This window comes from Cinclus cinclus, chromosome 2 (assembly GCF_963662255.1).
Source record: "Cinclus cinclus chromosome 2, bCinCin1.1, whole genome shotgun sequence".
In the NCBI taxonomy this organism is placed as follows: domain Eukaryota; kingdom Metazoa; phylum Chordata; class Aves; order Passeriformes; family Cinclidae; genus Cinclus; species Cinclus cinclus.
Window position 1 is genome coordinate 1077175 of NC_085047.1, and position 21547 is coordinate 1098721.

General features: G+C 56.0%; 2 protein-coding genes across 4 annotated transcripts in view; one reads left to right on the plus strand and one right to left on the minus strand.

The window, feature by feature from the left end:
• Positions 1 to 14849: 14849 nt before the first annotated feature.
• SOD1 (superoxide dismutase 1) lies at positions 14850 to 17985 on the plus strand. The gene is made up of 5 exons (XM_062515277.1): positions 14850 to 14947; positions 15375 to 15468; positions 15854 to 15923; positions 17281 to 17395; positions 17706 to 17985. The coding sequence occupies exons 1-5, from the start codon at positions 14873 to 14875 to the stop codon at positions 17814 to 17816; spliced, it is 465 nt and encodes a 154-aa protein (XP_062371261.1). The 5' UTR covers positions 14850 to 14872; the 3' UTR covers positions 17817 to 17985.
• A 2065-nt stretch (positions 17986 to 20050) lies between these two features.
• Positions 20051 to 21547, minus strand: part of SCAF4 (SR-related CTD associated factor 4) — a 29984-nt gene continuing 28487 nt past the window's right edge. For all 3 annotated transcript variants that reach the window (XM_062515281.1, XM_062515278.1, XM_062515279.1), the window contains one exon: positions 20051 to 21201. In XM_062515281.1, coding sequence (XP_062371265.1) covers positions 20375 to 21201 — 827 coding nt within the window. In that variant the 3' untranslated portion in view covers positions 20051 to 20374. The remainder of the gene's footprint in view (positions 21202 to 21547) is intronic.

Below are 21547 nucleotides of genomic sequence, written 5' to 3' on the forward strand. Positions count from 1 at the left end.
CTGTGTGTCTGTCTGGCTGAGCACTGCTTCTAAGGGAGCCTGGAAAGCCAGAGGGAGGGCTGAAGCCTTGACAAATCTACCAGCTTACTGTAAAACACAGAAATTAAACAAAAATATATATTAAAAAAAAAAAAGAGAGAGAGAGGTAGAGAATCCAAAGAAAACCCAAAAGCCAAGCAAAACTTTCCTAATGCTGCCGGCTTTCTGCACAGCTCCTCCTGCAAATCGGACAGAGGAGACACAAGCAGCCAGGACGTTCACGTTCTTGCACAGGAGTGCTAGTGCAGCAGGAAAAGTCGTGGGCAAAGAACGCTGCGGCAGCTTTCCGGCAAGAGGTTTTACATCTCTAGATATAAGATGTTCTGAGTGAGAGATGAAAGGTGTTTTCCAGCTGTGGTTTAACTGGAGCCCAGGGACATTCAGCTGCTCTAGAAAGGTAGTTCCAAGAGCACTTTTTGACAACAAAAGGAGGGGAAACTCCAGTCACCTGATATTGCTCTTGTCAGCCAGCCTGAGCACTGACTGAGGCAGGGAAAGATTTCTTTCTCTACGTGCTTGCAGCAGCAGGACTGGCAGAGCAGGGATTCAGCTCCTGACTCCCCAGCCCCTCACACCAGCAGCGCCAAGGGAAGGCAGTGCTGCCCTGCAGCAAGGCACACGATTAGGCAAAGCAAACGGGTTGTCAATAAACCCTTGAGCATTCAATGGGATGTGGCTAATGGGGAGGCAAATGTACACTGCCAGAATCCCTGCCACGAGAGCAACAATCCCCAAGTTATGCTTGACGTTTCTGTGATGAAGTTATTTTCAGTGGCTTTGAATCTTCAGGAAAGGCAAGTCTTGGAATTTAAAAAAAAAAAATTAAAAAATAAAAAACAAATAAAAAGAAATCACGACTGCTCTGAGATGCACATACTTAATCAGTCCAGACGTTTAAATTATTTATCCACGAGGAGGAAAACTGCACTAATCTTAGGCACAGCGCACACGAAGGGGAAAGGCAGACACAAAGAGATGCCAAACGCTGCGATGCAGCAGGGAATGGTCTCACGCACCAAGTAACTGTGCCCAGAGGTGTCCCGAGCGTTTGTCGCTGCAGCAAAACTCACAGCTCAGAGACATACCTGCTGCTACCAGAAAAAAAGGTTTCCTGACTGGGAGGTGAAGTTATGTTTTCAGCCAGCACAAAGTCCAAAGCCGGTACTTTCCCTAGCTGAAAAGGGCAGAACTTTAAAACCGGGACTTTTTCCAAACTCAGACCCAGTGTCTGGGGCAAAGCACGGCACCTCAGGAATCTCTTTGCCCCAGCAGAGTGCCACATCCAGTGTCCAGGACCAGCACGCCTCTCCTCATCACCAACATGCAGAAAACGGCCTTGCCTTCTCCTTCTCCCTGCACATCCCACTGCAGCCTTGCTCCTATGGGAATGAGCTCCAAACTAAAATCCCTTCCTGCTCTGTGCCCTGTCACAAAGCCTGGGCTGAGCCCCGAGAAGGAAAAAACCTCCACCTTTCCTTAAAGCGACTCGGGGAGAAGTTAAAGGTATTTCAGCTCAGTTCCAGCTGCTGCTTCAATCATTTTGTTTCTCTCATCTGGGCAGCACACCAAAGATCACAGGGTTTGGGTTTAAGTTGCATTTCAAAAACATCTCGTAGGAGAAGAATCGTTCCCCCGTTTTGGAAAGCAAAGCCCAAGGGCTGCTGACAGGGCAATGGGACACTGCATACCTGGTAAATATGTGAGGGGGAAAACACTGATCTGCAGGGCTGCTAATAAGAACAGAGAGGAAGACCCCTGAGACACTCACTTTGTAATTCCTTTTTACACGAGCCAACACTTAAAAGTCTCCTGGCTGAGGCTCCCAAAGAAACCTACAGAGCACTTGACAGCATCACTGCTCAAACCAACACCAGCACCCAGCAGGTCCATTCCCAGAGGGATGTTATGTTTGTTTCTGACACAACACTCCACTGAACAGGGCAAAACCAACAAGGAGGTGACGCCCACTGCCTGGAAAGTAACACGGGCTCTAACCGAGCTGCAGTGGGAAAGTGACTGCTCCTTACAGCCAAGGTCCTTGAAATTACTGCTCAGATAAGGGTCCGGGAGATGCTGCAAGAGGGACACGGTTCCACCAGCAGCAGCGGCCAAAGGACAGGGGAAAGAGAAGGGGGAAAAAAAAACCACAAGAGATTGGCTTTTGGCACCATGGCCCACCCCACTGCCCCAGGTACGGGGGATCCTGAGTCCCACTCCTTATTTCCAGCCTTCATTTGATGACGGCTCTCAGCTGACATCAGCCTTTTTACACTGTTTTCCCAGACTGTATTTTTGTCATTAGTTCTGGGCAGAGACAAGATCGCGGAGCCACAGAATCTCCTGAGCCACAAGGACCCTCCAGTCCAACCCTGCCCTGCACAGACACCCCGACAAATCCCACCCTTGCAGGGCTGTGCCCACTGCCTGGGCAGCACCCAGCGCCCTCCAGTATCCAACAGGAACCTGCCCTGGCACAGCTCCAGCCCTTCCCTGTCCCAGAGAGGGGAGGTCGGGGGGAAGCTGCAGACCCCAGTGAGACTCCCCTCAGTCTCCTCTCCTCCAGCTGAACATCCTGAGTGCCCTCAGCTGCTCCTTGGATTGCCCCTCCCGACCCTTCACCGTCCTCGTGACACTCTCCAACAGCTTGAGACCTTTTTTTATGTTGTGGTGCCCAAAACTGCCCCCACTCAACTCATTCCTATTTGCCTTTTTTTGGTGGGTTATTTGGTTGTTTTTTTTTTTAACTGAAGTGCTTTTTGCTCTAAGCACAATTACCTTGGGGGCCTGACATTTGCCGTTCCTGTTTTCGTGGCACAGGTACGCACACACACCTGAAGAAGATCTGCTTGGTCATTCAAGGCTGTTAAACACGTTCTCAGATAAGCAGAGCTGCGCTTTTAAGGGCAGCTGAGATTACAGAATTTAAGAAAGGAAAATTTGATATAACGTTGCATGCTTTAGTTAACAGCCTTCCAAGACACAAAGCTGCTCCAGTTGCTCTGGAAACTGTAACTTGGACACAACCACGCAGATACATCAGCCCCCGGCTATAACGAAAGCACTTGAGCAGCACCGCACATTGGTACGACAAACATTTATTAAAGCGAGCGTTGCATCCCAATCCTCCTGCAGCGCGGGCGGGTGCGTGCCGTGGTCCTCCAGGGCAGTGCACAGCCCTGATTTCCTTGGAGCTGTAAGGGACACGGCTGGAGAGCCGGGGGGAGGGGGGGGCTGGATGTGCATCTCCCGCTGAAACAACAAGCCCCAGGTAAGGGACAAAGGGAAAACGCAGGTGGGCGTCTGGAGGATTCCGAGCAGGGCTGTGCCTTTCGCACCCCAGGCACGGCTGGAAGCCAACATCAGCACCAAACGGAGGGCTCGGAAGACAAAGGGACACACACGGTGGCTGGGCCGGGATTGGGCGCACACGCTCCCGGCCCAGGAGAAGGCAGGGGGAATTCGGGAGCAGAGCGGGAACAGGCACCGGGAGGGGGATGCTCAAACGCCGAGCAGGAGGGGCGGTGCTCACGCAGAGGAGGACTGGACACAGCCCCACGCCAGATGCCGCACACATGGGCTTCTTAAAAACGGGGGGAAATATTCCATACACAAACGACGGCCCGAGCGCTCGTTGCCATGGAAACCCTAACTTTGAATTCGGTGGCTAAAACCCGGCGCTGCTATTTATACCGTGCTCCTCACTCCAGCACGAGAACTTCGGCTCGAAAGCAGAGCTCTGCTACTCACAGACACGGCTCCCTTCCCCCCCGGGATCACAAACACCGACCCCCTCAAACCAGCCAGCGCGAGGCTCTCCCAAAGCTCCCAGACACTGAAGGACTACACAGCACGACCGCCTCTGATGGGCAAAAAAAAGTCCCCCAGCGTCGCCTTTGCGCTCCCAAGCGAGACCAGGTGAATCCCTGGACGGACACGGGGCGGGAGTCGTCGCATTCTGCTCCGGTCAGGAGCACCCAGAGACACCAAAAAGGCTGTTTCACACAGCAGCTTATCTTGTCTCCCTCAAGGCAAACTGCAGTCAGCGTCACCCGAGATCATGCAGGCCAGAGCCCGAAGTCAGGTACCATTAGAGATGAGGAGCGTCTGTGCGAGGGCTCCAGAACATTTGCCTTGAACACCGCAGAAAGCGTAACTGGGTCATTAACGCAAGAACAACAACAGCAGCAGCAGCAGAAAGGCTGCGGGGTAAACCGCTCTGGGGAGAAGCCCTGTTAACAACACGCATTTTCAAGCCGCTCTGCTGTTGGACAAGGACACGGCTTTTTTTCCTCCACGGGGATCCTGGTTCTGGGGCAGCACGAGCGGAGCAGGAACGGGAGTGACCGGCCCGCAGCAAGTGCTGAGGTGAGCCAAGTGTGTTACATTCCTTTCCCACCTCCACCACTCCAGGGCCTGGAGGGGAACCAGCAGCCCCACTCACTCCCCAGTCCCGTTTTCCACCCCCCGAGCAGGATGAAGGTGAAAGGGTAGTCACAGGGTAGTGACCATCCCTTCCAAAGGCACCTCCCAGGACCTGGCACCTATCGGTCCCCAAATCGGCGCAGAAGAGCAACGAAGGCAAAAGCTGAGAGAGAACCACACCTGCAAGGTCACTCACAACTCCAGAATCCCACGGGACTGTCCCATCCCCGGGACTCCCTGGGAAGCAGCAAGGACAGCAGCTCCACGCGATCCGACAGCAACGCTCTGCCAGCCCCAGGCAGGGTTTTCCAGGGGAAGGACAGCCAGGGACAGGAGTGGGGACGCGGCAGACAAGCTCCAGGAGCTGCCAAGCCGGGAAGGGTGGCAGGAAGTCGCTCTCTTGTGGGATTGGGCCCTTACAGCGCAGGTGATGGAGGTCTCTCTGCCCTTGCTCGATAATTTACATCACAGCACTGAAGTGTCATTGAAAACGACAGGAGCATTTCAATAATACAGGAAGGGAGAAAAGATGCTCTAATCACAGGCACCCAACTAACCTCTCCATGGATCTCAGCCTCCCCTGATTTACACCAACACCCTTCTAATCAGCATTTCAAGATTATTAACAACTCCCAGGTGCTACCTACTCCCTAGCCCCACTCCGTTTCTGCTAGCCCACTCTTCCAGATGCCCCGACCAAGAGGACTACTAAGAATAACATGCCAGTTACCCCAAACGCAGAACAATTCATAAAGAACAACACCTTAATTGCCCCAAAGGACCACTGACAAAGAATAACACGTCAATTATCCCAAAGGACCGCTCATAAGGAACACCATGTCAGTTACCCCAAAGGGCCACTCATAGAGAACACCATATCAATTATCCCAAAGGACCGCTCATAAAGAACACCATGTCAATTACCCCAAAGGGCCACTCATAAGGAACAACACGTCAGTTTCCCCCAGCGCTCCCCAGCCCAACGCGGCAGCCCCAGAAGTACGCACTGGTTCTGCCACCGCATGAGGACCGCGCTTGTGCCGGCGCTCCCCGCGGATCCCCGGGCCGGGAGCATCCCTCGGGATCCACGGCCGGGGCGGGCACCTGGCCGGCCCCGCACCGCTCGCCTGTGCCGCTCGCCCGGCGGGGCAGGCACCGGGCCCCGCAATTCCCGGAGGCTGCGGCAGGGCCGGCTCGGGACCCGCCGAGCCCGGCGGAGCGGGGACGGCGATGCGCGGACGCGACCGGACGCGCACTCACCTGCACGGCGCCGGGGTGGGTGCACGCCGCGGATGGCGGTCGTTCGTCTGTTTGTTCGGTCGGTCGGTCGGTCGCTCGTCCGTCCGTCCGTCCGTCCGTCCGTGCGTGCGGCGGTGGCCGCGGGCCGGGGGTCGCCGCCCGCCCCGGGAGCCGCTCCCGGTGCCCGCCGGGCGCCCGCGGCTCAGCGCGCGCCGCCGCGGCCGATAGGCGCCGCTGCCATATTGATCCCTCCGCCCGCCGCGGGGGCCGCCGCCCATTGGCCGAGCCGCGCGTCAATCAGGGCCGGGCGGGCCAATGGGCGGCGGCGGCGGGGCCTTTGGAGTCGGGGAGCCCCGCGCGTGACAATGGCGGGGGAGGGAGGGGCGGGGCGGGGGTCCGCGAGCGCGGCGCGCGCCGGGGGCTCGGCCAATGGCGGCGCGGTGCGCGCGCGGGGCTGCGGAGCGCGCGCGGGGCTGCGGTGCGCGCGCCGCCCCTCGCGGCCGCCACCACATCCTCCTCGTGAATGAATGAAGTAATTAATTAATTAAGATTGATGGATGGATGGATGGATGGATGGATGGATGGATGGAACCCCCTCCCGCCGTCCTCGGAGTCACTCCGCTGCTGGCCGGGAGGTGTACGGCGAAATTCCCCCGCGGGTGCGGACACGGACACGGACCTCCTGGAGTTACTCATGCGTTTGATCAAATAACGGCGTTTCGCAGCTCGCTCCCACCAGTGAGCGCTCTCTCCTGCCCGGTGGTCGATTGCCCGCTTCATGCTAATCAGCCGGGGTTTTCAGTCTTCTTTAGCCCCTGTTTCCTCCTGCAGCAGGGCCTTTCTTTCCTCGACCCTTTCCCAGCCTCTCCTTTGCCTTCTCTGCTCCGTAAATTCTGCTGGAATTTCCAGATGTCCGACCTCAGCCCTCCTTCCTTCCCTCCCTCCTCTCCCAGGCCCTGCTCACCGGAGCACACCGGAGTTAGCTCAATAAAGAATTTACACCTCCAGCCATCCTGCCCAGCTGTGCAGAAGTAGATTTACCGCAGTTTTGCCAAGTGCTGGCTGAGGTTAATCCAACAGCAGCGCACGGCGATGGACGTGGGCGCTGGTTAAGGCAGATTAAAACAATTAGTTTGGAAGCTAATTGGAGCCACTGGCCGAAATGGAGAAGCTCTGTCCCTTCTGAGGGTGCGGGGGGAGCTCCCTGAGGCGCCCTCTCCTCCCTGCCAAAGCCCCCAGGGTCGACGATGCTGAGCTTTCCCCGTCTAAGCTCTGTCCCAAAAAATGCGCCAAAATTCCTTTAGACGGGGCGCTCTGCGATCCGTCTGATCCTTGCGCGCTTTCAAGCCTGACCAGCTGGGAAGGAAATTAAATCCCAGGAACAGGGAGCAAGCCAGCAGGCTCTAGGCGATACCCAGGTGTTAGAAGAACAAATCGCTTGCTGAAATGTGTGGGCTGGACGCGTTCCCGTGATGTCAGACCTAGGGGGAGGTGAGCAAAGCTCGGGAAGGAGGATGTGCCGTTGACAGCGGACGCGAGGAATGCGGGATTTAGGGGCCGCGGGGACACCTGGCAGAACCCCCAGGATAAGGAGGAAGCTCCTAAAAGCAACAGCGCAGAAAAGAGCTCCCGCTGTGGGGAAAAAAAAAAAAAAAAAAAAGGACCGGGGGGGGGTGGGAATTCCGGGAGACCAGCAGCTCCAAAACCCCGCGGACCCAGAAGAAAAGGAGCGAGGGAACCACGACCCAGGCGATGGCAGAGCACGGGTTAGGTAACCAGAGAGAGCTGTGTGCGACTCGTAGCCGGCGATCGCCTGTGCCTTGGTTTGCAGCACTCACAGCTCCCTTCAGCGGGACACGGCTCGGCCCAAAGGGAGCACCCGGGCGCTGCCAGAACTTGGGTTTTGTTAAGCCCCAGCTCCAGCCTGGAGAAGCACTAATAAATAAACATGAGCCGTGTCTGAGCTGACGATGTTTCTCAACACACACACACACAAAAAAAAAAAAAATAATAATAAAAAAAAAAAAAAAAAAAAAGGCTGGCAGCACCTCCCCGACACCTTTGAAAGTCGGAGTGGGGAAATCCAAATCAACCCTGACGCGTATCTAATAAGGAATAATTCTTTTCTAATGCTGCGTATTTGCTCCGCCTTTAAAAATCAAATACAAAATCTCAGATACCATTAATCACGTGTTACCTGCAAATCAACTCCGCGTATTACATGCCAGTTTTCTTCATCAACCCACTGACTAATTGATGGCTGGTTTTGAATGGCATTACCACACCTCAGCATTTAATCAGCGAGATTAAACACGGGTCCTTTCCTGACCGATTTCAGGTGTTGCCAGGGCCTCACCACCCTCCCGATTCCCAAGGGCGCCAATTCACTGGGCACAGCATTCCTCATGGAAGAATCTGTAGGGAGGAGGAAAGCTCAGAAGCCAAGTTCAGCCCGTACTGCGGACATTCCGCGTGTTAAAATTTGTAAATAAAGCCTTTTTTTCTCTTTGCCATGCATGCTGTGGTGGTTCTCCTCCACAAAAAAGAATGCTCTTTCTCCGGAGCAGCCACACACCTGTACCTGAGAGAGAGATCCACAAGGGGACGCGTCAAGTGGGAAGGTGAAAAATGGGTTAAAAAAAAAAATAAATCAGGAAACTGTTCTTTAAAAAGCAGCGGTAGACTGTGACCAGTACAAACCAGGCTGTCCAAACTGGTTGGAATTAGGTCTTGTTCTGTACTGGTGAGACACTTCTTTTTTTTCCTGCCAGATTTGCCTGTAGATTACAGAGGATGCTCACTGCAGCCCAGAAACTTGTTGCCTTGTTTTTGTCTTTGAAAACAGGAACGACAACGTAATAGCGAAGGTTTCTGGATTTCACATAAGTGGCTCAGGTTGGTTGCCAACTCCACACACAGAAAATAAGTATTCCTGCTTAGTATGAATTTCAGTGGGGCAGTCTGCTCCCCTAAGTGCAAAATATCCATTAGCCCTCATAGCCCCTTGGTGAAGCTCTTCCAGGTTTCTGCATGCTTCAAAAATCATATAAAATGCCTTCCCAGGTGTTCTTCAGACGGTATTTCTGTCGGGCTGCAGCGAGGCTCAGAGTGGGATCACGTCCCCGTGCTGTGCCTGTAGGATTATGTAAAAGAGGGAAATGCATTTCATGAATTATTGTCCAGCTCAGCCTCTCTTTTGAGGAACCCTGTTCTCTGTGTTCCCTGGCGCTGCGGGTGAAGTGGGCTGTGAAATCAGACTCCTCTGGATAATGGCAGAGCTGCAGCTTTCCCAGGGCTATTGCTGCTCATCCCAGGGGACACACACGAGGCAGGCACGAGCCCCGGCTTCCAATCCTGTTTGTTGTCAGCTTATTCGATTAAAGTCTTGCTTTCAATGTCAGTGCTAATTTCAGAGAATTCCACAATGGGTCTGGTTGGGAGGGAGCTTACTGCTGATCCCACTCCGCCCCTGCCATGGGCAGGGACACCTCCCAGTGTCCCAGGCTGCTCCCAGCCCCAGTGTCCAGCCTGGCCTTGGACACTGCCAGGGATCCAGGGGAAGCCACAGCTGCTCTGGGCACCCTGTGCCAGGGCCTGCCCACCCTCACAGGGAACAATTCCTGCCCAATATCCCACCCAGCCCTGCCCCCCGGCAGTGGGAAGTGCCTTCTCTCCCAGCCTGTGTTTGTCCTTGGCATTGCCCTGACCCAGGTGCAGCACTTGCCCTTGGCTTTATTGAACATCACGAGGTTGTCCCAGTACCACCTCTGCATCCCCTCTGGATGTGCCAATGCCACCTCTGCATCCCTTCTGGATGTCCCAGTACCACCTCTGCATCCCCTCTGGACGCCGCAGTGCCACCTCTGCAGCCCATCCAGGTCCCTCTGGATGTCCCATCCCTTCCCCTGGTGTGTGACTCCACCACAGAGCTCCGTGTCATCATTCCCACTGCCCTTGCCACCAGCCAAGACACTAAATAGCTCTTCACAGAGAGCGAAGCAGGTGGGCATAATGATCTTGACGGACTTTTCCAACCTAAACTATTCCATGATTCTATGCCCATGAGATGTACAGAGGCACCCAGCTGCTTGTGAAAGGCATGGGAGAGAATACCCACACCCCTCCTGGTTAAATCATGACCCAGAGCTTTTCTTCCTCAAATATCAATGTTTTCCTGATTACCTGCTGCTTAAGGGAAGGTGGCTCTGCCTGTGTACTCCTCTGAGTAATTCATTTAAAATATTAAAGCCATACAGAAGCCACCTTTTACTCAACGGCACCATGGTCTGCCCAGTACCATCCCTGCCCAGTGAGGGAAGCATTCCCAGCACCCTGGTGCTTTGGAGCTAGCAGCCTGGAGAGCAAAACCAGCACCAGAGTTGTTAGAGAGCATCTTCTCCCACGTGTGGGTCAGCGTGGAGTGGAGAAGGAAGGCAGGAATTGCAGAGAGGGGCAGGAGGCAGGGGTGGGACGCAGGTCAGTGGGCTGCCCTTCAATTTATCTGTATTTTTGAGCCACACTCAGCAGCATTGCTTCTGCAGGGCCTGTGAGCCACCGTGGGACCACTGCCTTTTCTCCAAATAAACAAGTTAAGCCAACTGGGCTCTTTGTCCTCCTGCCACCTCTGGTGCCACTCACTTTAAAATCCTTTCTCCCCAGACAGATTGGTTTCGTGCTCATGGATGGGGCTTCTCCCCCCACAAACACAAGTCCTTACGTCCCCTGTTTTTATCACAGTCTATGCAAGATGCCATGTAAAGATCTGCTCTGTGTCCCCAGAGGAATTAGAGCAATCATCCCTACCCATGTGAAAGCTTTTGGATCTTTTTCCAGACCAGTCGTTCTCAACCCCTGCAAGGCAGAGTCTGTCTTCCACAGAACTATGAGCTATCCTCCGCAGTTCCCGTGGCACATGCAAGGAGGTCGTTTTTCTTCTTTCCTCGGTTCATGCTGTCACACGATCCAAGATTCACCAAGGTACCCAGTTTACAAGCCCCAGTGGAAAGGGACATTAATTTTTGTGGAGCTGATCAGCCTACATCATTCCTTCCCTTTGCTTCCTCAGACCCCTCACTCCTGAAGGCACCTTGGTTTTTTTTTTTGTTTTTTTTTTGTTTGTTTTTTTTTTTTTTTTTTTTTTTTTTTGTCGTTGAGCTATTTCCAATTTCACCCAAGTATCTTACCGAAGGAAAGCGGTGTGGAAGGGAGAGCCGATCCCCAAGCGTGGAGCAATGCTGCCATCCAGTGGCACTCGCCAGAGCTAAAAAAACGACAAACCACAGAAAAATTCCCACTACAAACTCTTCCCCCCCCCACCCCCCCCACCCCACCACCCCCACCACGCAGTTTGCAGTCATTCACACTGAGGGGTTTTGTCCCCCCACTGAACCTGGAAAAATGTAAGAAGCAACACTTTGGTTTCCAGCTTGTGTCAAGTACGTTTTCCCTCTCCTACCTCTGTTTTCTGTAGAAACTCTGCTCTTCGCAGCTCAGTCTCTGAAGTGATTCCCAAAAATGCGCCGGCCCGGAGTGGGGGGGACCCTGTGGTTCCCCACGACTCCCGGACAGGGGGGTGCCGCCAGGGGACGTGGGGCTCAGGGACAGGACAGGAGGAAAAGTGCCAGGAGGCTGCAGTGAGGAGGATTTGGCTCTGCAGAGGTGCCTGGCACAGCTGAGTTAGATCCAAGCCACCTCACTCCTGGGTGTCCTGACATCTCCGGTGCCACTGAACTGTGCATGGGGCAGAAATGAGAGCGCAGGGAACTTGGGGTCTGAAATAAACCCAAACGAAGCCCCCTGGATCTTACAGGGCACTTCATGTCTGAAATAAACCCAAACGAAGCGTCCTGGATCTTACAGGGCACTTCATGTCTGAAATAAACCCAAACGAAGCCCCCTGGATCTTACAGGGCACTTGGGGTCTGAAATAAACCCAAACGAAGCGTCCTGGATCTTACAGGGCACTTCATGTCTGAAATAAAACCAAACGAAGCCCCCTGGATCTTACAGGGCACTTCATGTCTGAAATAAACCCAAACGAAGCGTCCTGGATCTTACAGGGCACTTGGGGTCTGAAATAAACCCAAACGAAGCGTCCTGGATCTTACAGGGCACTTGGGGTCTGAAATAAACCCAAACGAAGCATCCTGGATCTTACAGGGCACTTCATGTCTGAAATAAACCCAAACGAAGCCCCCTGGATCTTTCCTCTGGCACTCGCTCAACACGGGCTCGGATTTGTAAAGTTTTTTGTTTAGTTTACTTACCGCTGCAAGTTAATCTTTCACAGATAAAAACTTGGCAATAAAATCTAAGGCCAAACTTTTCTTTCTCCTGGCTGCTGAAGAAATCCTTATCCAGTCATTTTATATAAAGCATGACAAGGTACAGAGTTTCTTTGGACTTTGTCGACTTTGATCCAAATTGATAATTGAAAATATATATCCCATAAATATATCTCTACGTTTATACACAGGCGACTCGCAGTGTTTCGTTTGCATTCCTTTAGGTGCCTTTCCGTGGCCAAAATAACATTCCTGAGCGCATAAACCTTCTGTTTTCACCCATCCAGCCTTTCCTGCCTTCGTGCTCCCAGTTTCAGCCTCTCGGGCTGTTTCCACGAGGAAAGGCTTCGGTGCTGGGCAGAATATTCAAAGCACCCGGTGAATGTGAAGTGGCAGAAGCAGCAGTGATATCACAAGCAATTATTATGACAAATATTTCGCCCTCCCGGTGCGCAGACCTCGGGGCAGCCCCGGTGCCCCGGCAGCTCGCAGCGGGTACAAAGTTCTCAAGTTAACATTGACACAAGCTCTCCTCTCCGAGGCTCGAGTTTCAAGTTTGCCCAGCTCGGGGAGCAGCGGAGGGACTGGCGTGAGCGACACGGACATTCATTCCGGTCTCAGCTCAGCTCCCCGCTTTTTCCAGACCATCACCACCAGCACGAAAATGCCATGTATTTGCACCAGACGCATGGTCGCCGGGGGGAAAACACAAGTCTCCAAATTCCCTCTTATTTTAAATCGTATCAAATCTCGCTGAGGAATTGCCCCCTCTAGGGCTTTATCCTCGTTCTGGAGCACCTTTTTTTTACAGGGGTTGGGATTTTTTGGTTACTTCGTCACCTTTTGCTGGGAAGTTAATTAATTTTCTCCTTGCCCTTAACCTGCACCGCGCAGCGGTTACTTCATCGCCCTCTAAACTGGAGGATCAGGAGAGAATCGAGAAGCTCCTTCTCTTCAGTCCTCTCTGCTCGGATACTCCAAATAGCAAAATAATCGCGACCATCGTGGCAGGGTCGAACGATGGTTTTGTGCTGTCAAACATCTCCTTCAGCTGCACTGTGGGGCTGGATTTTTCTCGCCTGCTGGCGAGATTTAAGAAAATAAAGGAGTTAAAAAGAAGTAACTGATACTTTGGTATTTCTATTGTACTTGTGAAAGAAAAGGACCGTAGAGAACGCTGCCAAGACTTGTGTAAGATCACTGACCTCTTTCTGCAGGAATTCTCGAGCTAGTCCTTGAAATCCCCACCTCTCCGGGGAGTCCTGGCACCCGTAACTAATGCCACCAGTCTCTGAAATTATTTCGGGTTATTTCATTTCACCTAGGGAGAAGCCTGACACGTCTGGCTCTCCCATCCATCCATCCATCCATCCATCCATCCATCCGTCCATCCGTCCATCCGTACCACATTGGCGTAGGGGCACGGAAAAGGGCAGGTCTTGGAACTCTCTTCCAGGGAGGAAACAGCAAACCTGACAAAAGCATCGGAGCGGGTTTGGAGATCAGACTGAAAGCAAGAGAAAGCCCTGCGCAAGAAGGCCCTGAGGGGTGGGAAGAGCGGCAAGGGAAGTGGAAGGAGACATTACCATTTAAAAAGAAAAGGTTAGGGACCTCTCCAAATGAGCGAAGGGCCACCTGGAGGGCACTGGACCCTCTCCGGGTGATGGAGCGAGGCTCCGGGTGCTGCTCCCAAGTCACTGAGCCTCCTCTCCAGGCACAGCAGCCTGACACTCCGAGGAGTTTATCTCACGCTGCCAAGGTTCCTCCCAGATAACAAGCTCTGCCTGGCTCTCTTCCCAGCATCCTTCCAGGGCTAAACTGCAAACCCCAATGCGTCTCGCAGACAAACACTCTCCATGTATTTACGCGGATCAAGGGGTTTTTTTTGTTTGTTTTTTGGGGCTTCTTTGTTTGTTTGTTTGTTTTTTCCGCCCGATCTGGTGTTGTCAAGCAAACAAATCTGTGCTTCGGTAATGTCACCTCGGCCGTGACCCGGGTCTTTCGTATGAACCTAAAACTGCCCGGGCTTTAAGTGATTTATACCTCATTCACAGGGACTAATAAAAAAAAAAACCCCGTGGGCAGCAGGGGAGGGGGTTTCTGTCCCTCTGCCCCTGAGCCCAGGTGAGACCCCTGGGTCACAGCAGCGGGAGGACGCGGAGCTGCTGGAGAGAGCCCAGAGGGGGAACGGCTTCAAACTGGCACGGACTGGGTTTAGATGGGATATCGGGCAGGAGCCGTTCCCCGGGAGGATGGAAAAGCCCTGGCACAGGGTGCCCAGAGCGGCTGTGGCTGCCCCTGGATCCCTGGAAGAGCCCGAGGCCAGGCTGGAGCAGCCTGGGACAGCGGGAGGTGTCCCTGCCCATGAAATGGCGAATCCAAATGAGTTTAAGGTCCCTCCCGACCCGAACCTTTCCGCAAAATCCCCGGGCACTCTAAAACCTCTGCGTGGCTGTGATCTAAGTTCCAAGCACCCTCCGGGCAGAGCAGCCCCACCGAAGCGCGGAGCCGCAGGCTGGGATGAGAGCCGAGCATCCGGCGGCAGCGCGGCAGGGAAACAGCGCTGCCGTTCCTTCCCGCCGCACGGCCGGCAACAAAGCTGCGAGCCGTCGGCATCTCGGTCTCGGTCTCGGTCCCGGTCCCGGTCCCGGTCCCGGTCCCGGTCCCGGTCCCGGTCCCGGTCGCCGTTACGCGCCGCCGCCGCCAGAGGGCGCCTCCCGCCGGCGCAGCTCGGCCCCGCCGCTCCCACCTCCCCGCGCCGCCATTGGCCGAGCGGCGCGCGGTGCGCAGCGCGATTGGCCGCGGCGCCGCCCGCCCGCCATATATAAGAGGAGAGAGGGCGGGGCCTGCGTGCAGTCCGCGGGCGCTGCGGGCGGGGCGGGGATAAGATGGCGGCGGTGCGGGCCGTGTGCGTGATGCGGGGCGAGGGGGCTGTGGAGGGCGTCATCCACTTCGAGCAGCAGGTGAGGGCGCGGCCGGGCCGCTGAGAGCCGCCCCCCCTGCCCCGGCGGGTGCGGAGCCCCCCGGATCTCCCTCTTCAGCCTCCTTCCTCCCCGTGGTCAGCCGGGCGGGCTGAGCCCGAGGGCGCTGCGGTTCCAAATGGCCGCGGCCCTCGGGAGCTGCGCCGGCCCTTGCGAGGATCCGCGGCCGCGGGGTCACCCGCGCTCCGCTGGGGAAGTACGGGATGTCTATGGAGGGCCCCATCCGATAAGGGGTGCCCCTTGCGCTCGGCGATAAGGCCGGGGAAGGGGCGTGTTCGAGGGCGTTGAGCGGACGCGAACGCTCCGTGCAGGGCTCCCGGCGGGGCCTGCGGTGCTCTGCGTCACCTTCGTTTGACACGGAGCCGCGCAGCGCCCAAGCCCTTAACGCTGGCAAATCCTCTCCTTGAAGGGTACGGGGCCGGTGAAAGTCACGGGGAAGATCACTGGGTTGGCCGATGGAGAGCACGGCTTCCACGTCCATGAATTCGGTGACAACACCAATGGTAAGAGATCCCCGCGGGCCTCTCTGGAAAGCGCCCGCCCGGCTCCGGGGAGCCGCTCGCGGTGGTGCAGCAGCAGCTCGGGTCCCACGGCTGCCAAGCTGCGTGAGAAGTCGTGACCTTTGCCGGGGAATTGATGCTTGGATGATAATACTCTGAGCGTGTCGAGGCTGCTGGTCGAGACCTGCCGTACCAAGCAGTCACCCGAACGCTTGGATAACCCGAGTTATGAAATAAGAAAGCTGGCTGAGCCTGGGACTCGTAAGTGTGTAGCAGGTGACTTGTCTGCGGGGGTTAGCCGGGAGCTGTTCGCCGTGGCTGGGAGCGGTGTGGGAGCAGCAGGTCTGTCCTGGGGTCCTTCCTGCCCTGACGCTGTGCTGTGTTCCAGGCTGCACCAGCGCTGGTCCCCACTTCAACCCCGAGCGGAAGCAGCACGGGGGTCCCGGCGATGCCGAGAGGTGAGTCCGGGGCACGGACACCGCTGGGGGGCTCGGGATGTGCCACGAAAGCCTCGCTAATTCCTGCAGGGATCCCGGGGTCGCCTAGCCACACATCGGTAACTCCGGAGGCGAGCTCCTCCCCGAGTGTGGTGCGAAATACTCCCCTGGGGGCATTTTCTGCTTTTGCCGTGGCTTGGGAGGAGGGGACAGCGAGGGCCTTGATGCCGATGTTGGGTATCTGTGCTTCAGTGGGATGCGAGACCTGGCTCTTCGCTGGCAGCAGCTCTCGCAGCCCGGCTCCCTTGGGTGGGTGCCAGAGGAAGCGGTGTGGCTGTGTGTGCCGGTTTTGGGAAGCAGAGCTGGGAGCAGGGCTCGGGCAGCCTGGCTTTGCGCAGGGATCAGCGCGTCGGTGTCCGTGAGCGCTCCTCGTGTGGCTGGTAAATCCCACCTGAGCCACAGGCCGGGCAGAGCTGGATGCTGGACGTGGGCCAGCTCCTGCATGACACAGCATGAAATGTGTGTCGGGGCCCTGGCAGCCGCTGCTCGAGGCTAAAGGTTGGGATTGCACGGGCGCTGTGGCTCCTGGAGCCTCGGCAGATCCTGCTCCTGCTGTGGCTGGGGACTTCCTTAGGAGGGGCGCGAGAAGTGGATCGTGCTTTTACCAGGGCACAGAAACAACTGGACTGAAGCTTCCTGGAAGCTTAAATTAAACCAGTTCCTCGGGGGAGAGCTACCACTGACCCAGTTTTGTAGGACTTGGCTAAAAATAAGGAATCTGCGCAAAAAGCTGGTGGTCAGCCCTGGGCTGGCTGAGCTGGTCACCCAGCAGGGATGTGTCAGTACTCCAGGTCCTGAATCTGGACAGAGGAGCCTGACAGAACAGGATCCAGCCACACGTCGAGTGAATGCTGTGCTTGGGGCGGGTGCGCAGGACACAGCACGCCAGAATGTCCAGAAGGTCCTGTGAAAATTCCACTGCTCGAGGCCCAGTTCTCCGGGGAAGCCTTAGCAGAGATGTAGCTCTGATAGAAGCTGCGTGGGAGAGCAGTATGCCGAGTGATGGGGCAATGCCACACTGGGGTAACCATCCCTGGTACTGGCTGGAACTGAGCAGTTCCTGCATTGCCTCTGACCTGCTGCCTGACAGCCTGCTTTTCCTAATCCTCCTTAAACCAAAAGCCTGCAGCTGCCTGTGCAGTAGCTGAGCTGTCACAGACAGCAGTAGCTCTGAGAACAGTGGCAGTGTTCTGTGGGAAAGGTCGTCCCACGGGATTTGGGAGCCTTTTGTTGTGTTGTAACATAAACTCCCGGCCTTCCCCGTGCAAGAGCTTTCAGTCCAGGGTGCTTTCTGAGTTTCCCCGTGTTTTCTGTGCAGGCACGTGGGAGACCTGGGCAATGTGACAGCCAAAGGGGGCGTGGCCGACGTGGAGATCCAGGATTCCGTCATTTCGCTCTCGGGACCACACTGCATCATCGGCCGTACCATGGTGGTGAGTGCCCAGGGGGCTTGGGGACCTCGAGAGCAGGGAGAGGGGGATTTGCAGCCATCCCTCTGTGTCTTAGCCTGAGCCCTGGTTCCCTGCCAGTTCCCCTGCTGGAGAGGTCCGTCTCTAACTCTGCCCCTTCCCGCTGCGGGTGCCTGTATCGCCCTGCAGCTGCTGCAGGCAGCTCCTCTCTTAGGCAGGTCCAGTTGGGAAGTTTTTAGCAGGGCTGTCCCTTTGGCACTGTGGCACTAGTCTGGTGGCGGTGCCAACTGGATCCACACTTGGAGCAGGTAAGATCCCTTCAAATCTCTTGCAGGTGCACGAGAAGCGGGATGACCTGGGCAGAGGGGGAGACAACGAGAGCAAGCTGACTGGGAACGCGGGGCCCCGCCTGGCCTGCGGGGTCATCGGGATTGCCAAGAGCTAAGCCGGGTACCTGGGGCGCCCTTCCGTTGCTGCTCTCGCCCTCCTCCCTCGTGCAAGCTCAAGATCTGTCATTAATCTCCTGCTCCTCTGCATCCCGAGCGGCGCTCACACGTTGGAGACTGACCGAGTTTTGTATGGTGTACGTTCAATTAAAGTGTCCCTGAATGGAATGGCTCTGTGGTCTCTGCTGATGCTCCTGCTGTCACCGTTCTGTGTCACATCCCTGCTCTGAGGGAAGGTGTGAGTAGTGCTCCTGTCCCAGCGCCGGGCTGAGCCCCTCTGGCTCAGAGCAGCAGGCCCCGGTGCCAGGGCTTCCTCCTGGGGCAGGGGCAGCATTTGCAGGCTTCAAACTTGTGTAATAAATGTTCTGGGCAGATACCTCTGGGTCTGGCTGTCTGTGAACAGGGAACCCACCCCAAACCTGCACCTGCCCCTGCTGGGAAAGGGAGGCCTGGGCTTCGGCAAGCAGGTGGTTCAGTTCCATCCAGCAGGAGGTTCCAGGCAGTGTCCCAGGAGTGACTAGTGTGCCAGTGCCAGCCTCCATCCTGTTCTGCTGCATCCTTCTGAAACAGTTCAGGGTCTCTCCATTTCAATAGAGAAATCGAGTTGTTTTAACAAGGCCTTGCATCAATGTTCCTTACTTCTGTACTTGAGGCTATTGATGGAAGTAGAAGGCTGTAGTTCTAGGTAACCCCATCCCACTGAGGCACGTCACTAGGGGAACTGGCTAGTAGAGCAGGAATACTCTAAAAATATTTTGAACTTACGTCCCCCGCTGCTGCCAGGCCACTGTGTGAGTCTTCACGTCCCTGTGGCTCTTCCAGAGGGTTGCTGCTGCTGCAAGGGTGATGCACAGGCACTGCTGCAGACGGTGGTGAAGAGTTGTTCCACAGTTTTCCAGGCACTGCTTTCAAACCCCTACTGAGGCAGGGAACAGGGGTGGGATCTGTGTGAACAGAGCAGCCTTTTCTTGTCTCCAGCTCTTTATGGAGGTGTTCTCAGTGAAACAAACCCTCCCTCCTTCCAGAGCTGGGGAAGCTTTTTTCCAAGGCTCAAGCCTCAATGTGCGGGACAAGAGAATGTCCCGTGGCCCCAGGAGGAAAGCACCAGTGAGGACACGAGTTTCAACACATGGAAGTTGAGGTCACTACAATCTGTAAACAGGTTCTTTCTCTTTATTCTGCTATTGCAAGAACATAAAAATAGATGTCCTCTCCCCAGTCCAGAGCTCCACAGTGGCTCTCCCACCCTCTCCCCTCTGCTGCAGGGCAGCTGTGAAAAAGGGCTGATGTAAGGAAGCAGCTGCCCTTTCCTTGGGGCAAAATCTCCAACTTTATAGGTAGAACAGACCTATAGCAAGGAGGAAAATAAAACCCTTGAATATGCACAGGATTGGTACAGGTTTGCCCCGGCGCTGCTGGGGTCATGGAGCAGCTGAGCCACGGGGAGGGGGCTGAACTTCCCAAAGTGTCCCTGCCCCAGGAATCGGCCACGGAGAAAGGTGCACCTGCCCCCCGGGCACAGCTGATAGAACATGGAAGTGCTCTGGAGAGGAGGCTGCACAGCACCCAGGAACAGCAAGAGCTGCCCTGCCCCCAGCCCAGGGGGACACAACCTACCTCTGGCAGGGTGAGGAGGGGCTGGCGCCCTGCAGGAGCAGCCCCATCTCCGTGGAGGAAGGGCCAAGTCCTCGTCCCAGCCCTGCCCAGAGAGCCAGGCAGGAATGCAGGAATGCTGGTGCCTCTGGCGAGGTCTCACTTCCCAACAAGCACAAAAGCTGCGGAGCCCAGCAGGCGCTTTGGAACGCGCGAGAGCGGATGGTCCGTGCGTGCCTGAAGGTGTCACCGCTTAAAAACAAGGCAAATTAAGGAGGCAGCAGGAACCACAGAACCGACTGGGGGTGGGAAAGGGAAAAAAAAAACAGTAAAGCAAAGAACGGACTGCATCGCAAACACTAAAACAGTTAACTCTGCAATTAACATCTTAAAAAATAACTTTTACCCGGGGCGGTCAAGTAGCGCGTTAAAATGCAGCGATCTAAAAACTCCGGAGGACTGTTACAAGTAAAAATTCACTTCTGCGCATCGCTACGCAAACAGGTGGATTTCCTTTAGCAAACAGAACCAAACCAGTCTAATTTAGACTCCGGCACAGCATTAACAGTTCCAACTTTAGGCTGCCGAGCACTCCTTTTCCACTTCAGTGCAGCGTAGGAAGAATAGCACACGTTAAAAGTTTGTTACGAAAATAGAGTTTATTAAAAACACATCCCTATTGTTTTGAGGAGCTTTCACCGTTACCTTTTCTTAAATTAAAAAAAAAATAGAAAGCACTTCTACTTCTGATTCGTAAACTTTTTAAAGTCAAAACTTTAAAAAAGTTACAGCAAAAACGGGTAATATTTTAATCATCTCTTCAGTATTTTATGTTACGTTGTGGCTATTTTAAATAGAAGGGAAGCAATCAAATTGCTCGCGGCGCCCCGCGTCGGGGGGCGGAAGGAAGCGGATTTACAGCACTGTACAAGTCGAGCTCCGCGCTCCGAGCCGGGCTGCGGCCCTAGCCCGCCGAGCCCGTGTCCTTGTCCGCCTGTTCCAGGGATGAGGTAGCCTCCGGCACCGACTCCGGCGCGGCTTTCGCACCCACGGGCTCCGCTTCTCCCGCGGCCAGTTCGCAAACGAGTTCCGCGCCCTCCGTTTTGCCGCCGCCGCCGCCGTGGGGCTCGTGGTTTTTGTCGCCCTCCGCCCTGTCTGTCGCCTCCGGCTTCTCCTTGCCGCGCGTTTCTTCTTTGTCTCTGCGAGACTCCCGATCCCTGGAATCCCTCTCCCTGTCTCGGTGGCCGCCGGAGCGCCTGTTCCTGTCCTCCGAGTCCCGGTGCCGGTCGCGCTCGGGGCTCCGCCGTCCCCAGTCTCGCCTGTCGCGCCCGCCGGGCCGCTCGTGCTCCCGCTCGTCGCGGCCGCCGTAGCGCTCCCGGTCGTTCTCCGCCCGGCTCCCGAAGGATCTCCTCCCGAACCGCTCCTGCTCCCTGCCGGGCGTGAACTGCCTGTCGTTCCTGAACTGCCGCCCGTCCCTGTTCTCCTCGGGCCCGCCGCCCTGGCCGCCGCCGCCGGGCCGCACGAAGTGGCCGGGCGGAGGAAAGGGGGTTTTCATTCCGTGCGGGGGAGGCATCCCGAAGCCGCCGGGGCCCGGCGGGGGCCCCCTGTGCATCATGTGCGGCGGCATGTGGCGCGGCGGCATCATGGGGAAGCGCGGCAGCGGCGGCGGCGGCGGCATTCCCGGCGGGCGCTGCAGCGGGATCAGCCCGGGCCGGGCGCCCAGCAGCCCCGTGGACGGAGTCTGCAGCCCCACCACGGGCGCGGGAGGCGGCGGGGCCACGCCCTGGGTGCCTGCAACAACACACAAGGGACAGTCAGAGCCGGCCAGGAGGGAACGAGAACGTTTCCCTAACTTTTATCCCGGGAAAAGAGCACCCCAGAACCTGCAGCGGAGCTTCCCGGGCTCTCCACTGCTGCCAGCAAGGACTGCGCCCAGTCAGCAGGGCAGCAACTGATCCCTGATCCCACAGGCTTCCTTCGGGGAGAGCCTTTGCCCTTGTGCAGCTCAGCCTCCCGCCCTCTCAACCTTCTTTCCCGCAGCCAAAGCTCCTCGCTGGCGCGGTGCTTCAGATAGATAAACCTCACCCCCTCCAGCCGGACACAAACATTTCCCTCTGCCGCCAACAGCCCATCGACA